Source organism: Euprymna scolopes, chromosome 1 (assembly GCF_053919585.1).
Source record: "Euprymna scolopes isolate OS-2025 chromosome 1, ASM5391958v1, whole genome shotgun sequence".
Classification (NCBI taxonomy): Eukaryota; Metazoa; Mollusca; class Cephalopoda; order Sepiida; family Sepiolidae; genus Euprymna; species Euprymna scolopes.
In genome coordinates, this window is record NC_136482.1 from 15,279,834 (window position 1) to 15,298,527 (window position 18,694).

Genomic DNA, 18,694 nt, shown 5'->3' on the forward strand with positions numbered 1-18,694 from the left:
TGTACAGAAGGTCAGAAAAGACATCGGTACCGTCGGTTTCAAGCCTAACATAAGGCAGTTAATGATAAATAATGTTAGCCAGAACACGAGAACAAGGCAGAACCCGAGAACAGCAATGCATAGGTAACTATATACCAAACTTTTATAATGTTGAGGAAAGTATAGCAATTATAACCAGACGGTCAGAATATTACAAATATATAATCAGCGTTTAAGAAATTTTTATGTTTGTGATTTTTCTATAACTATACGTATAAATACCAAAGCTAAAAACGAGAAGAAACTTCAAATAAAGTTTTAATCGTATTCGTCATAATTAGGGCTGTGACAACAGCATATTCTTTTCACTGTTTTAACTCTTGAATATATATCCGCTATGTTTTTATATAGACTGATGTGGTTCTCGGTTGATTAGCTGAGTTTAACTGTGTCAGATATATACTGGAGAGTCCCAAGAATCTAAAGAATATGCTGTTGTCACAGCCCTGGTTATAATTGGGGATAAAGTGGAATAGTTGTCTGTATAATTACTATTGTTAGTTTTAGTAGTATTGTTATTGCTCGTAAGAGTTGTAGCAGTAGTAGCAGTGGTGGTGGTGGTGGTGTAACTTGTTACCATTGTAGGCAATGTTGAAGTGGTTGTTGTAACACTTATGGATTGTTATTTCTACGTTCTTCATCCGGAAACGTCAACACCGCCAGACCAAAAGTCCGCCTTCACGTGTGCAATGGCTATCGACAAACTGTATTCTTTATAAACTAAAAAAAAAAGAATAAAACGAAAGTTTATTTTTTATATATAAAAAAAAAGGGAAATCAAATTAAGGACTCAAATGAAAGACAGTTTGATTTTTACCCTCAAATCTCATGAGCAAACTAATCATTTGCTGTCAGTTCCACAAACATTAAATCATTTAACAACAAACATACCTCCGTTATTATTTTGATGAGTGGCTTTTCTACAAATCTGTCATAAATAAAATGGTAAGTACATATCCCTTTTATGATATCTATTACAATTTGTCTTTCGCCTCTTTTTTCGTGCCGTCTTTTAAGCTACATATTTATTTTTTTGTTTAAACCAAGCATGTTCAACTACCTTTTTAAAGCTTTTACACTATTGGAACGAAATTTCGAAAATCGTAAAACTAAATTTCACATGAAAACAATAGTATCTACGTTTTTCTCGTTAAGATGATTATATCCAAAAATTACGAAAATCGATAAGGTAAAAATTATTTATTAAAGTAAATAATAAATTGAATTTGATGCAAATGATCGTGAAACACAGGAGAGTTCAAAGGAAGGAATAATTTTCCGTTTCGATTTAAACAAGATGGTCGATTTTTTTTCACCTGCAAACACGACTAACGTTGTTTATTTTAATAATTCAGTTATGTTCGGGTAATTTCGACTGCATAAAGTGGAGGCTACCATTGTAATTAATTAAAATTAACAAAAAAATCAGTAAAAACCATTATTTTTTTTATCTGAAAACTCCATTTATCGACTACAAAATTTCGTTCTAATAGTGTAGAAGCGCCATTTTCTTTTTAATTAGAAATAGAATAAAAATATTATAAAAGCGTGATGAGCTTAGCGTCTAAAATGCATATAAAGCGGAAAATCTGTCGTCAACAATGAATTTGACAGACTAAGGAAAATGTTCAAAAGCTTCTTTGCATTAAATAAATGAGATGTCTCGCAGAACATTATATACAAATATTTCCCTATTTATTTGTATCGAAGATAACGTGGTATATATATATATATATATATTATTTTATATATATATATTATTTTATATATATATATTATTTTATACATATATTATTATATATATATTATTTTATATACATATATAGCATATATATAGCATATATATAGCATATATATATATATATATTCTTCAGAATAATTTTTATTTAACAATCAGTTGTTATGGAAACGTGAGATTGTAAGGTTTACAAAATATTACTAGCAGTAATATTCTATAAGTTATCCCATCTAAACAAGAATTGCTCGATATGCAAGATAGAGCAAATGCATTAAATTGTGATTCAATGAATTTCAAAAAACTCTCATTGAAATGAAATGAAGTGGTTGAGTTTCATATCAAAGTATTTTTATTATTCTAAGCAAGACAAAGAATGCTTTAGAAAATTAATCTCCTTAACCTATAGGATTTCGATGTCTACCATCTCATCAGAGGAGAGAAAATATTAGCAAATACTTATAAAGGTATGCACCCTATTTGCTAAAGTCAGTATATATATATATATATATATATATATATATATATATATATATATATATATATATATATATATGCGAGCATACCTAGGTTTTAGAGGCGCCGAAATTTAAATTGACAACTTTATTTTCTTTAATTGCAGATTTGTCAACTATTAGCAATTTTGCGTTCGGCTTGATTTGGCAATTCATTATGGGATTTCAGCAGGGGGTCTGCAAGCCACACAACTTTGATACGATCAATTTATTGGAAGAAAAAAATTGATAAACGAATAATTTCACGAAATAGACCTGTTAATTGGCCACCTCGTTCAAGCGATTTAACCCATTCTTTAGGATATGCAAAATCATATGTTTAAAGCAGACACAATAGACCACTTTGAAGACAACACTCGACGTATTATTGTGGAAATATCACATAATTTTATAGGAGAGTTTGTGAAATTTGATCATGTGATTACTTTGTATACACGCTAGACGAAGAAGCTATATGCTCGAAATAATTTATTTTGGAATAAACCGTATGTTTGTATGATAAAAATGTAATGAATAATCGAAAAATCTTATTGAAAAGTAATGCAAATTTAAAAAAAAATACAAAACAGAAAATTATAATCCTGTAACGAAGGTATACAAAATTTGAATTATCCGACAAGGAGTACAAATAAAAAAGAAAGACCTTACTCTGCGGAGTTTCGAAAATACAATTCTTATCACTAGAGGAAAGATCTTTTGAAAATATACAATAAATTTTGCAGGTTAATGCATCAATAGAAACTACAAATATGAAAGTAACCATACTAGCATAAAATGTTATAAACATTTAGTGACAGTTTATAGTTTATATAGTGACAGTTTATATGTTTATATAGTGACAGTTTATATGTTTATATTCAAACAGATTAAAAAAGCAGGAAACGGGGAAAAAGGAAGATATATATATATATATATATATATATATATATATATATATATATATATACATGGAGAGAGATAGGTAGATAGATAGATAGATAGAGACAGACAGACAAAGAGAGAGAGAGAGAGAGAGAGAGAGAGAGAGGGAGAGAGAAAAAGAATTAACAAAAATAAACAAAAATATCTTATTATTATCTTAAAATTTGAAATTATCAAGATAATAAATAGCTCACTATGTTAAATAGAGCAATTAAACAAATAGAAAAAAATTGATGGCAAATAAAATTGAATAAACTACAATGCTTATTGATAAATAAAAAATTCAAACAAATAATTTTACTTTCAATAAATTGATAACCCATGGATTTTTATCTGACACGCATGAATTTGAAAAAAATATAAAATTGCATACATTTTCAAATTTATGCTAACCAGTGATGCATTTTTATTAATATTCATCCTTTCATGATATTAGCAAATCTTTGATAATACACACACGCACCCCCCACACACTTATACATATATATAAATATATATATATATATATATATATATATATATATATATATATATATAAAGCAAACGTTGTGAAAAAATCAGCTTCTATTTAATAACTTTTTTCCCACTTTTCTTAAGATCATTTTGTGTTTAAATGATACAAAAATGTTCAATATGTATCACGAACGTTTATGACTCCTCGTCGAGTTATCATCAAGTGTAAGAGCAAATGAAGAAAAAAGCTGGAGAAAACAAGAGAGTTTCAAAAGTTAGCTGTAAAATAAACGTTTCCATCTGTAGACGCTGGTGGAATGCATTCACACTGTTACGGCAAAGACGTTTACTATTTTAATTCTGTGACGTCAGAATGATAGCCAGGGGATAAAATTGTATTATATTAACCATTTAAAAATAATATTACTCGTTTAATATGCAGCATTATTAATTGTAGATTGTTGGGTTTTCATGTATATAGTTTAATTTTTTTTTTGATTTTAACACAAGCATAAGAAAAAAATAAAGAGTGTAATTAATCAGTAGTTTTTGTTATCTTTTACAATGCTTACTTCCTAAAAACACACACAAAATATCTCTCTCTCTCTCTTTCTCTCTCTGTATATATTATTATTATTATTATTATTATTATTATTATTATGATTATTATTTACTCACTAGGAGTAGTAGTGACACATGCCATCATCAAATATTTCTTTTTGAGAACTACTTGTGGTGTTCTCTGGAGTCTGAGTGACAACAAGTCTTCCCAGATTTCCAGTACTCTCCACGCCTTTCGATAACCTTTAAAAAAAATGCGTTATCGCAACCGCCGATTACCATTGACTTCTCCTTGGGAGTGACCATTAGTCTTCACTGAGATTTGTGTGTCAATAAACCTCCCCAAGGTCCCATTCAGCGGAAGTCAGGCTAGTTCTTTTTCTTCTCGGTCTTTCCATCCCTCTTGACTTTCTCCATTTTCCAGATCCTTGTAAACTCTCTGGCCAGTTCGGTGTATTTGCTCCGCTTCTCAGTGTCCTTGATCTTGTGAACTGCTGAACGGCAAAATCTACAATCTGGCATGACTTTTCCCTATTGTTATTGGTGTTCTTGCTTGGATTGGTTTATCCATGTCCGATAGATCTTGTGACTGTCATTTTTCAGTACTGCAGCCGGTCTGTACTTGTACCATTTGGCTGTATGTTTAAGAGGCAATTGTTTACATTATTGCCAATGTACTGTCTTCCCCACCTGGTTGTGTCTATTTTGATATTCTTTATGGGTTAGTTTGCTGCATTCACTTATTATGCGGTTTATTGTTTCGTCTCTTTGTCCACAGAGTTTGCATTAGCTGTTTTCTTGTGTTTTGTAGATCCTTGCTTTGACGTGATTGATTCTAATTGCGTTATTTTGTGCGGTTGCTGTTTATGATTCCGTTTCCCCGTATAGGTTTACTTTTTGTCGCCATTGTTTTCGTTAGTCCTATCTTTTGTAATCCTTATGAATTGTCCGTGTAGCTGTTTCTCTTCGCATTTTTCTTTCCTCATCTAAATCCCTGTCTCTTCTTTTTCTATCTCGTTTGTTTTTTCAGTGTCTCTTGCTTTAAGTGTTCTGCATCATGTATTTTTAAAAAATTCTGTTTGTATTATTTACGGAGTCTTCTATACAAACCAGTCCACTTTTTCCCTCTTTCCTTTTCACATAAAGGCGGTCAGCATCATCATTGTACATTATCACGAGTTTCCTGGTTGTCAAGATTCCTCAGTTCTTCTTTGGTTGAACTTATAAACGGTCCAGAGTATCTTACTAGTGACATTGCCCACGTGTTTATTCCCTTTATTAGTTTTCTACTATATAGTTTAGTTTCGAGGAGTATTCTTGATCTTCTGGGATAATCCTTTCCAATTTTCCTTTTCCATTTCTGTTGTTTTGGTGGTGTCTGCTTCTAGAACTCTCAAATATGTGTAGCTATCATGTACACCTAGTGCACTCATTTCTGTTTGATTGGGTAGTACCATACTTTCTATTGCTTCTAGTTTTCCCTATCCTCATAGCCAGCAGTGCACACCTTTCCATACCAAATTCCATTTATATAACCTGGCTGAAGATACTGGTTGTGTTTATTAGTGTCTCTAGTTCTGTCTTTGCTTTTACAACCAGTTCTAGGTCATCCATGTACATTAGGTGGTTCATTCTTTCATCTCTATTAGTGCGCTTTTATCCAGCTTGGCATTTTCTTAGTATATTATTCGGGAGCATTAGAGTAATGATGAACAGTAGTGGTGATAGAGACTTACCTTGGAAAATCCTTCTTTGTCACTTGAAGTTTTCTCACAAACAATCATCAAAGATTTCTCACTGTTAAAAACTGTGGTATTTCCTGGAGTTTAGGTTGCAACAAGTCTCTGCATATTTCCAGTACCTTCCACATATTTTGATAACTTTTCAAAATGAATTTGCGTTCGCGCAACAGCCGCTTACCATTGATTTCTCACTTGCAACGTCCATTGGCTTTCTAGTAGAATGTGGTTAGCAATAAGCCTCTACAATGTTCCAGTACACTTCCAATGACTGGGGAGAGAAAGAAATCTTTAATGACTCTTCACTATGTATCGGATACAAAATTTCGTCTTAATTCCGTAAAAGCACCCTTTTTTAATTAGAAAAAATAATATGAATTATCAAAGAGTATTTAATAATGCATAAGTCAATGTTAATATAGAATATTCTATAATTCATAAATCAATGCTATTATATAATATTTAATAATTAAAAAATAAATGTAATTAATATAATATTTAATAATTCACAAATAGATATGATTATATAATATTTAATAATTCACACATAAAGGTAATTAATTAATATTAAATAATTCATAAATAAATATAATTATATAATATTTAATAATTCATAAATAAATGTAATTATATATTATGTAATAATTCACAAATAAATATAATTATATAACATTGAATAATTCATAAATAAATATAATTATATAATATTTAATAATTCATAAATAAATATAATTATACAATAATTAATAATTCACAAATAAATGTAATGTTTATATATTCATAAATCAATGTTAATATTGAATGTTTATTAATTCATAAATCAATGTTAATATTGAATGTTTATTAATTCATAAATCAATGTTAATATTGAATGTTTATTAATTCATAAATCCATGTTGATATTGAATATTTATTAATTCATAAATCCATGTTGATATTGAATATTTATTAATTCATAAATCAATGTTAATATTGAATATTTATTAATTCATAAATCAATGTTAATATTGAATGTTTATTAATTCATAAATCCATGTTGATATTGAATATTTATTAATTCATAAATCCATGTTGATATTGAATATTTATTAATTCATAAATCAATGTTAATATTGAATATTTATTAATTTATAAATCAATGTTAATATTGAATATTTATTAATTCATAAATCAATGTTAATATTGAATGTTTATTAATTCATAAATCCATGTTGATATTGAATATTTATTAATTCATAAATCCATGTTGATATTGAATATTTATTAATTCATAAATCAATGTTAATATTGAATATTTATTAATTCATAAATCAATGTTAATATTGAATGTTTATTAATTCATAAATCAATGTTAATATTGAATATTTATTAATTCATAAATCAATGTTAATATTGAATATTTATTAATTCATAAATCAATGTTAATATTGAATATTTATTAATTCATAAATCAATGTTAATATTGAATGTTTATTAATTCATAAATCAATGTTAATATTGAATATTTATTAATTCATAAATCAATGTTAATATTGAATGTTTATTAATTTATAAATCAATGTTAATATTGAATATTTATTAATTCATAAATCAATGTTAATATTGAATATTTATTAATTCATAAATCAATGTTAATATTGAATATTTATTAATTCATAAATCAATGTTAATATTGAATATTTATTAATTCATAAATCCATGTTGATATTGAATATTTATTAATTCATAAATCCATGTTGATATTGAATATTTATTAATTCATAAATCAATGTTAATATTGAATATTTATTAATTCATAAATCAATGTTGATATTGAATATTTATTAATTCATAAATCCATGTTGATATTGAATATTTATTAATTCATAAATCAATGTTGATATTGAATATTTATTAATTCATAAATCAATGTTAATATTGAATGTTTATTAATTCATAAATCCATGTTGATATTGAATATTTATTAATTCATAAATCCATGTTGATATTGAATATTTATTAATTCATAAATCAATGTTAATATTGAATATTTATTAATTCATAAATCAATGTTAATATTGAATGTTTATTAATTCATAAATCCATGTTGATATTGAATATTTATTAATTCATAAATCCATGTTGATATTGAATATTTATTAATTCATAAATCAATGTTAATATTGAATATTTATTAATTCATAAATCCATGTTGATATTGAATATTTATTAATTCATAAATCAATGTTAATATTGAATATTTATTAATTCATAAATCAATGTTAATATTGAATGTTTATTAATTCATAAATCCATGTTGATATTGAATATTTATTAATTCATAAATCCATGTTGATATTGAATATTTATTAATTCATAAATCCATGTTGATATTGAATATTTATTAATTCATAAATCCATGTTGATATTGAATATTTATTAATTCATAAATCAATGTTAATATTGAATATTTATTAATTCATAAATCAATGTTGATATTGAATATTTATTAATTCATAAATCAATGTTAATATTGAATGTTTATTAATTCATAAATCCATGTTGATATTGAATATTTATTAATTCATAAATCAATGTTAATATTGAATATTTATTAATTCATAAATCAATGTTAATATTGAATATTTATTAATTCATAAATCAATGTTAATATTGAATATTTATTAATTCATAAATCAATGTTAATATTGAATATTTATTAATTCATAAATCAATGTTAATATTGAATGTTTATTAATTCATAAATCAATGTTAATATTGAATATTTATTAATTCATAAATCAATGTTAATATTGAATATTTATTAATTCATAAATCAATGTTAATATTGAATATTTATTAATTTATAAATCAATGTTAATATTGAATATTTATTAATTCATAAATCCATGTTGATATTGAATATTTATTAATTCATAAATCCATGTTGATATTGAATATTTATTAATTCATAAATCAATGTTAATATTGAATATTTATTAATTCATAAATCAATGTTAATATTGAATATTTATTAATTCATAAATCAATGTTAATATTGAATGTTTATTAATTCATAAATCAATGTTAATATTGAATATTTATTAATTCATAAATCAATGTTAATATTGAATATTTATTAATTCATAAATCAATGTTAATATTGAATATTTATTAATTTATAAATCAATGTTAATATTGAATGTTTATTAATTTATAAATCAATGTTAATATTGAATATTTATTAATTCATAAATCAATGTTAATATTGAATATTTATTAATTCATAAATCAATGTTAATATTGAATATTTATTAATTCATAAATCAATGTTAATATTGAATATTTATTAATTCATAAATCCATGTTGATATTGAATATTTATTAATTCATAAATCCATGTTGATATTGAATATTTATTAATTCATAAATCAATGTTAATATTGAATATTTATTAATTCATAAATCAATGTTGATATTGAATATTTATTAATTCATAAATCCATGTTGATATTGAATATTTATTAATTCATAAATCAATGTTGATATTGAATATTTATTAATTCATAAATCAATGTTAATATTGAATGTTTATTAATTCATAAATCCATGTTGATATTGAATATTTATTAATTCATAAATCCATGTTGATATTGAATATTTATTAATTCATAAATCAATGTTGATATTGAATATTTATTAATTCATAAATCCATGTTAATATTGAATATTTATTAATTCATAAATCAATGTTGATATTGAATATTTATTAATTCATAAATCCATGTTAATATTGAATATTTATTAATTCATAAATCAATGTTGATATTGAATATTTATTAATTCATAAATCCATGTTGATATTGAATATTTATTAATTCATAAATCAATGTTGATATTGAATATTTATTAATTCATAAATCAATGTTAATATTGAATATTTATTAATTCATAAATCAATGTTGATATTGAATATTTATTAATTCATAAATCAATGTTGATATTGAATATTTATTAATTCATAAATCAATGTTGATATTGAATATTTATTAATTCATAAATCCATGTTAATATTGAATATTTATTAATTCATAAATCAATGTTGATATTGAATATTTATTAATTCATAAATCCATGTTGATATTGAATATTTATTAATTCATAAATCAATGTTAATATTGAATGTTTATTAATTCATAAATCAATGTTGATATTGAATATTTATTAATTCATAAATCAATGTTGATATTGAATATTTATTAATTCATAAATCCATGTTAATATTGAATATTTATTAATTCATAAATCAATGTTGATATTGAATATTTATTAATTCATAAATCCATGTTGATATTGAATATTTATTAATTCATAAATCAATGTTAATATTGAATGTTTATTAATTCATAAATCAATGTTAATATTGAATATTTATTAATTCATAAATCAATGTTAATATTGAATATTTATTAATTCATAAATCCATGTTAATATTGAATGTTTATTAATTCATAAATCCATGTTGATATTGAATATTTATTAATTCATAAATCCATGTTGATATTGAATATTTATTAATTCATAAATCCATGTTGATATTGAATATTTATTAATTCATAAATCCATGTTGATATTGAATATTTATTAATTCATAAATCAATGTTGATATTGAATATTTATTAATTCATAAATCAATGTTAATATTGAATGTTTATTAATTCATAAATCCATGTTGATATTGAATATTTATTAATTCATAAATCCATGTTGATATTGAATATTTATTAATTCATAAATCCATGTTGATATTGAATATTTATTAATTCATAAATCAATGTTGATATTGAATATTTATTAATTCATAAATCAATGTTGATATTGAATATTTATTAATTCATAAATCCATGTTAATATTGAATATTTATTAATTCATAAATCAATGTTGATATTGAATGTTTATTAATTCATAAATCCATGTTGATATTGAATGTTTATTAATTCATAAATCAATGTTGATATTGAATATTTATTAATTCATAAATCAATGTTAATATTGAATATTTATTAATTCATAAATCAATGTTGATATTGAATATTTATTAATTCATAAATCAATGTTGATATTGAATATTTATTAATTCATAAATCCATGTTAATATTGAATATTTATTAATTCATAAATCAATGTTGATATTGAATATTTATTAATTCATAAATCCATGTTGATATTGAATATTTATTAATTCATAAATCAATGTTGATATTGAATATTTATTAATTCATAAATCCATGTTGATATTGAATATTTATTAATTCATAAATCCATGTTGATATTGAATATTTATTAATTCATAAATCAATGTTAATATTGAATATTTATTAATTCATAAATCCATGTTGATATTGAATATTTATTAATTCATAAATCAATGTTAATATTGAATATTTATTAATTCATAAATCCATGTTAATATTGAATGTTTATTAATTCATAAATCCATGTTGATATTGAATGTTTATTAATTCATAAATCAATGTTGATATTGAATATTTATTAATTCATAAATCAATGTTAATATTGAATATTTATTAATTCATAAATCCATGTTGATATTGAATATTTATTAATTCATAAATCAATGTTAATATTGAATGTTTATTAATTCATAAATCCATGTTGATATTGAATATTTATTAATTCATAAATCCATGTTGATATTGAATATTTATTAATTCATAAATCAATGTTAATATTGAATATTTATTAATTCATAAATCAATGTTAATATTGAATGTTTATTAATTCATAAATCAATGTTAATATTGAATGTTTATTAATTCATAAATCAATGTTAATATTGAATATTTATTAATTCATAAATCAATGTTAATATTGAATGTTTATTAATTCATAAATCAATGTTAATATTGAATGTTTATTAATTCATAAATCCATGTTGATATTGAATATTTATTAATTCATAAATCCATGTTGATATTGAATGTTTATTAATTCATAAATCCATGTTGATATTGAATATTTATTAATTCATAAATCAATGTTAATATTGAATGTTTATTAATTCATAAATCAATGTTAATATTGAATGTTTATTAATTCATAAATCCATGTTGATATTGAATATTTATTAATTCATAAATCCATGTTGATATTGAATGTTTATTAATTCATAAATCCATGTTGATATTGAATATTTATTAATTCATAAATCAATGTTAATATTGAATGTTTATTAATTCATAAATCAATGTTAATATTGAATGTTTATTAATTCATAAAACAAGGTTAATACAGAATATAAAATAATTCATAAACCGAAGTTATGTAGAAGATCTTATAAAGCAAAACTCAATTTTAATGTAGAGTATTAATTAGAGTATTAAATAATATATAAATCAATGTTATTATAATATATTTAATATTTTAATAATTATTGTTAAGAATATTTAATAATTCATGAATCCACGGTAAGATGGAATATTAAAAATACATAAATATGGGTTAATAAAGACTATTTCATAACTCATAAATCAAGGTTAATATAGAATATTAAATAATTCATAATTAAATGTAAATAAATAATAGTTTATGATTTATATATCTACTAGCGGGGCTACCAGGTGTTGCTTGGGACCGTATAAACAATGCGAACACTGAAGTGTATTTTCAACATATTTAATATTCTTAGGAGAGAGAAATTTGGAATGTCTATGTCTTTGCTATTTCGAGCAAAAGAATATTTTAACTACCCTAGGACGGGTATTACACGAATGAAATAATTGTACCTTACCTAGGATAGGTAATTTACAGCATGTATATGACATAATTTTACCTTTGCAAGGACGAATAATATACAGCACATATTTATAATATTACCTACCCTCGAATGGGTAATTTAAATACATATATGAAACAATTTCACATACTCTCGAGAGTTATTGTACAACATATGGTAAATAATTTCTCTTCCCACCAAGGCTACCATAATTTTTTAGAAAACTGAAAGAATCTTTAAAAGATTGATCATTAGGATTTCCAAATTAATACATAAATACATTGGCTTGGTTAATGATTAGGAAACCATTGCTTCACCAAAAATGTCAAAATTACTGGGGTTCCTTCCTTCCTCATTATCGGCATTATAATTGTAAGAAAAATTATGTCAGTTTTGAAAGATGTCTCAGCAGGATTTTCAAATTAATGCATAAATACATTAACACATATAGTGATTAGACAACCCTTGCTTCATTTTCAAATTAAATATTACTGTACTTCATTTTCATTCATTCATAAATTAATGTTAATATAGAACATTTGAGTATTAATTAATCAACATTATTATAGTATATTTAAAATTTCATAAATTTATGGTTATATAGAATATGCAATAATTCATTAATCAAGTTTCATAAAGAATATTTCATAATTCATAAATTAATGTGTATATAATATATCTCATAATAAATAAATCAATGTTTATATAATATATTTAATAATTCATGAATCAAGTTTTATAAAGAATATTTCATAATTCATAAATTAATGTTTATATAATATATTTAATAATTCATAAATTAATATTTATATAGTATATTAAATAATTCATAAATCTATGTTTATAAAGTATTTCATAATTTGTAGATCAATGTTTATATAATATATTTAATAATTCATAAATCAATGTTTATATAATATATTCAATAATTCATAAGTCAATGTTTATATAATATATTTAATAATTCATTAATCAATGTTTATATAATATATTCAATAATTCATAAGTCAATGTTTATATAATATATTTAATAATTCATAAATCAATGTTTATATAATATATTCAATAATTCATAAGTCAATGTTTATATAATATATTTAATAATTCATTAATCAATGTTCATATAATATACTTAATAATGCATAAATCAATGTTTATATAATATAGTTAATAATTCATAAGTCAATATTTATATAATATACTTAATAATTCATAAATCAATGTTTATATAATATCTTTCAGTATTCATAAATCAATGTAAATAAAGAATATTTCATAATTCATAAATTAATGTAAATATAGAATAATTAATAATTCATAAATCCATGTTCATATAGAGTCTTCATTATCTATAAACCAATGTTAGTATATAATATTTAATAACTCATAAATCAATGTTAATATAGAGTATTTAATAATTCATAAATCAATGTAATTATAGAGCATTTAATAATTCATAAATCAATTTTAATATATAGTACCAGCAGTTCATCCCAGCATTGCACGTACTGTTTATAACTTTATGTGCATATGTGTGTAATATATTAACAATTTTGACTCATGCCCAGGTAACGTACATCTAAAATTTTTAGTGTTCAGACCCAAAATTGGCGGAGTAGTTTGATAGAGTCTGGAAAGGTCAACTTTTTCAATTGTTATCTCTTAGCATCCAACATTTTCCCCCAAACTGATTAAAAAGCTTGCTGCTTGTCTAAATATCTTTTATGTAAAATTTGAAATGTTTAGACCTCTAATTGGCTGAATAGTTTGCTAGAGACCATAAATGGCAACTCTTTTGATCTTTGACCTCTTGGAAGCAAAAAAAAAACAACAAAAACAACAACAACTAAAAAGCTTGCCCTATGTCTGAATACACTGTATGTAAAATTTTAATGTTTAAACCAAAAATTGGCTGAGTAATTTGGTTGGGACGCAGAGATAAAATTTATTTGACCTTTAACTCAAAATTTGACCCCTTTACATTTATTGTTTTGTGCTTAAATCAAATTAAAATGTGTGATGTATGTTCAAGTAACCTACATTTAAAATTTCAAGTGTTTATATCCAAAGTTGGCGGAGCAGTTTGGTAGAGTTTTTAATGGTGAAATCGTTAAACTTTGACCATTTGACAGCTAAATATTTGGTCGAAAACCGATTAAAAAGATGTTCAAAATTCTCAATACTCATTCCGTCATATCTCAAGTCTGTAGACTGAAAATTGACAGAGTAGTATGGTAGGAAATATACACACAGACACAATTTAACTTTTATAGATATATAGATTTAGCATCAATGTTAATATATAGATTTAGTAATTCATAAATCATTAATTTCGATATAGAGTAATTAATAATTCATAGATTAATTTTAATATAGAATATTTAATAATTCATAGATTAATTTTAATATAGAGTAATTAATAATTCATAATTAAAATTTTATATAGAGTATTTAGTAAATCATAAATCAAGGTTAATATATAGATTTAGTAATTCATAATTAAAATTTTATATAGAGTAATTAATAATTCATAGATTAATTTTAATATAGAGTAATTATTAATTCATAGATTATTTTTAACATAGAGTAATTAATAATTCATAGATTATTTTTAACATAGAGTAATTAATAATTCATAGATTATTTTTAACATAGAGTAATTAATAATTCATAGATTAATTTTAATATAGAATATTTAATAAGTCATAGATTAATTTTAATATAGAGTAATTAATAATTCATAGATTAATTTTAATATAGAGTAATTAATAATTCATAGATTAATTTTAATATAGAGTATTTAATAATTCATAATTAAAATTTTATATAGAGTATTTAATAATTCATAAATCAAGGTTAATATATAGATTTAGTAATTCATAAATCAATTTTAATATAGTGTATTTAATAATTCATAGATTAATTTTAATACAGAGTATTTAATAATTCATAAATCAAGCTTAGTACAAAGTATTTAATAATTCATAAATCAAGGTTAGTACAGAATATTTAATAATTCATAAATCAAGGTTAGTACAGAATATTTATTTTATAAAAACAAACTAGTCAGATCACTTTTATTACTTAAATTTTAACAAGCAAAATACCTTTTAATCTATCTACAGTCGAAACTGATCAATTTTATAAAGAGATAACAACTTAAAGTTGTGAATGAACAGGGAAACAAGTTCATTCCCCATTATCACCAACTCTTGATTGTTGTCAATCTTATACAGAAAAGGATATTAAAAAAATCAGAAATTCAAACGCAAAATTAAAATCAAACTACATAAATAGGATTTTCTATTTAAAAATGAGATTTTATTTTTGTATTTGCGGCTATCAAATAATAAATATATTTCATTTGTTTGCTCTTTTTTTTAGCCGCGAACAAAATATAGTAGTTGCTCGTCATATACACTTATTCAATAAATGAGAAATATTTCTAGACTTAGGAAATTGATTTTTGTTCAAAAAAAAAAAAAAAAAAAAAAAAAAAAATCCAGAGTACCCTATGTGGTGAGCTAGATTTTCATTAAATAAAAGTAAAAAAAAAAAAAACAACTTAGTGTCTGACTTTGCCAACATAAGAAAGTAAGTAAATTTAAATATATGAAATTAAATATGTATTTACATTTATTATATTTTTTCATCAATTACTGATAATATTTAAACTAATTTTTATTATAATGCGCGCCAAATAAATTTAAAAAAAACTGCTAAAGTACATCTTCAAAAATGCCACAATCATGTAATCTCAGTAAATGCACTTTTCTCAAACTTCCGATTTTATTTTCAGTTTCACGATTAACTCTAACATTTCCGTAATGCATGTAAGAATATAGCGAACAAGTTAAGTGCTTGTGAAGTTTAATTGGATTAAAATAAAAAATGTAAAAACACTATTATGTACTTACATGTTATGTCAAAATTAGTAAAAACTCCAAAAATAATGAAATATGAACGAGTAAAAAAATAATTACAAGTAAGAAATAAAATTTTTCAATTCATACAGTTTCAACATATTGGTTGATGTTAAAGAGTTCAAAAAATAAAAGGGAGGTTACTACAATCTATGGTTTTGACAAATAGGCTATTTTAAAATAGAAAATGGCGAAACGAATCTATGTGTTTTTGTAACAGCATAGTTCTAGAAGATCTCAGTCATTTTTCGTAATGTTTGGAACTTTTACTTATTTCGACAGTACACGTAAGTACGTCATTGTGTTTTTTTTTTGTTTTACCTAAATATCCCATTAAACTGTGCAAGCACCATTGTCCATAAACGTAATTTTCGGCACCAGGGCTATTAATATAATGCTATTGCAATCCTTGTTTAAAATTTGTACATATTATTACACATTTGTTGTTTTCAATTTTTACTAGTGTCGGAAAACATCACTGATTGCTTTAATATTTTGATTAAAAATGATATTATGATTGTTACATAGCGTTGCAAGATGCAAAACATGCGTTTTAGGAATTTTAATGCACAAAATAGAGTAAACTTAATAAGGGGAAATGGTATGAATTTGCAGTTTTATTTACGTTTATGGCTTTCAAATATGACAAAAATAAATTAATTTTAACTGTTTATATTGTTTTTTACAAGGTGAGCATCCCGAGCACGTTCTTAGCTTAATCATAATCAACTCACATACATACATACATACATACATACATACATAATGATTGCAACGTCTTGTCAGACGAGTGCCACTCCCTCAGACACTTAAAAGTCCATGAATCCAAAAATGACTTCCATCGCCACGGGACCATTTTAATAGACAAATGCCTGAGGGAGGATCTATACACAGATGATGTTACAGAATCCTAGCTTTGTACGGCAGCTAAGTCTCTCTCTCGGTTCAAAATGTTGAGATCCAGCAACAAGCAAGAGCAAGATAGCCAGCAACAAGTTAAACTGCAGACCAGCTTAATGCGGGTACTGGTCTCCCGCTTTATGGTTTTTTAAATCAGAGATTTGCTTCTCCTAGAAAGGTTGCCTTCACCACGGCTTACGGGAGCCCTCTCCACCCCAACACACACATACATACACACAAACACACATGGTGCTAGTTGGCCGTTGACCCCGAAAAAGGGTTCATTCGCCCTTTGGCCCGACTCTGAGGCAGGTAGCACTGGGCTACATGGTAGCAGTAGCATACATACATATATACATACATACATACATACATACATACATACACATGTACATATATATATAATTTTTTAGCAGTATTTTTTCACGTTTCTGAGTTTTAAAGATGAGGGTTGATTATTCGTATTATTTGGATTCATCGGGCTACTGCTCTCATCTTGACTTTTATTTTCACGTTTCGGTCGATGTAACATCCGACCTTCTTCAGGTGCATCTTGCTGAACTCAGGAATGCTTCTGTCAAACTTGAAATTCGTCCAAATTCCCGAGTTTTACAGAAACTTTCCCGAGTTCGACAAAATACACCTGAAGAATGTCAGAGGTAGCACGACCGAAACGTTGTGAAAATCAAATGCAAGATAAAAACAGTAATCCGACGAGTATTTTATAAGTTTAGTGGAATAGTGGCATAAGACCTAAATCCAGACTTGGTGACTTACTAGTTAACTAATTAACAATTTAGTTGAATCAACGCGTCTAGGTTTATGATTATATGCCATTTTGCTGGTCAACTTATGAAACACGATTGGAATATGTTTATAAATAAGATTTGGACAATAAAATAAAAATAAAAAATAGACATACATAAAATTTATAAAAACACAATTTATTTTATATTATTTATAGACCCCCTGTAAATAAATTAATTAAAAAAAGAACTAATTTCCTTTTATCTTTTTCTTCTCTAGATTCTTTCTACATTCCATTTAAAAAATATTCCTAATAGTTTGTTTTAGGAAAACAGTTGCCTCTCGGGAGTTGTTTAGTGGAATTCTGCTATTCAACGAAACACGC

The 18,694-nt window shown here is 23.9% G+C and overlaps 1 protein-coding gene across 4 annotated transcripts in view; it reads left to right on the forward strand.

The window, feature by feature from the left end:
* Positions 1–671: 671 nt before the first annotated feature.
* Positions 672–18,694, forward strand: part of LOC145283682 (uncharacterized) — a 374,028-nt gene continuing 356,005 nt past the window's right edge. For 2 of the 4 annotated variants that reach the window (XM_080132735.1, XM_080132806.1), the window contains exon 1: positions 672–984. In XM_080132735.1, coding sequence (XP_079988861.1) covers positions 982–984 — 3 coding nt within the window. In that variant the 5' untranslated portion in view covers positions 672–981. The remainder of the gene's footprint in view (positions 985–18,694) is intronic. The other 2 variants (XM_080132938.1, XM_080132864.1) reach the window with 2 other exon arrangements.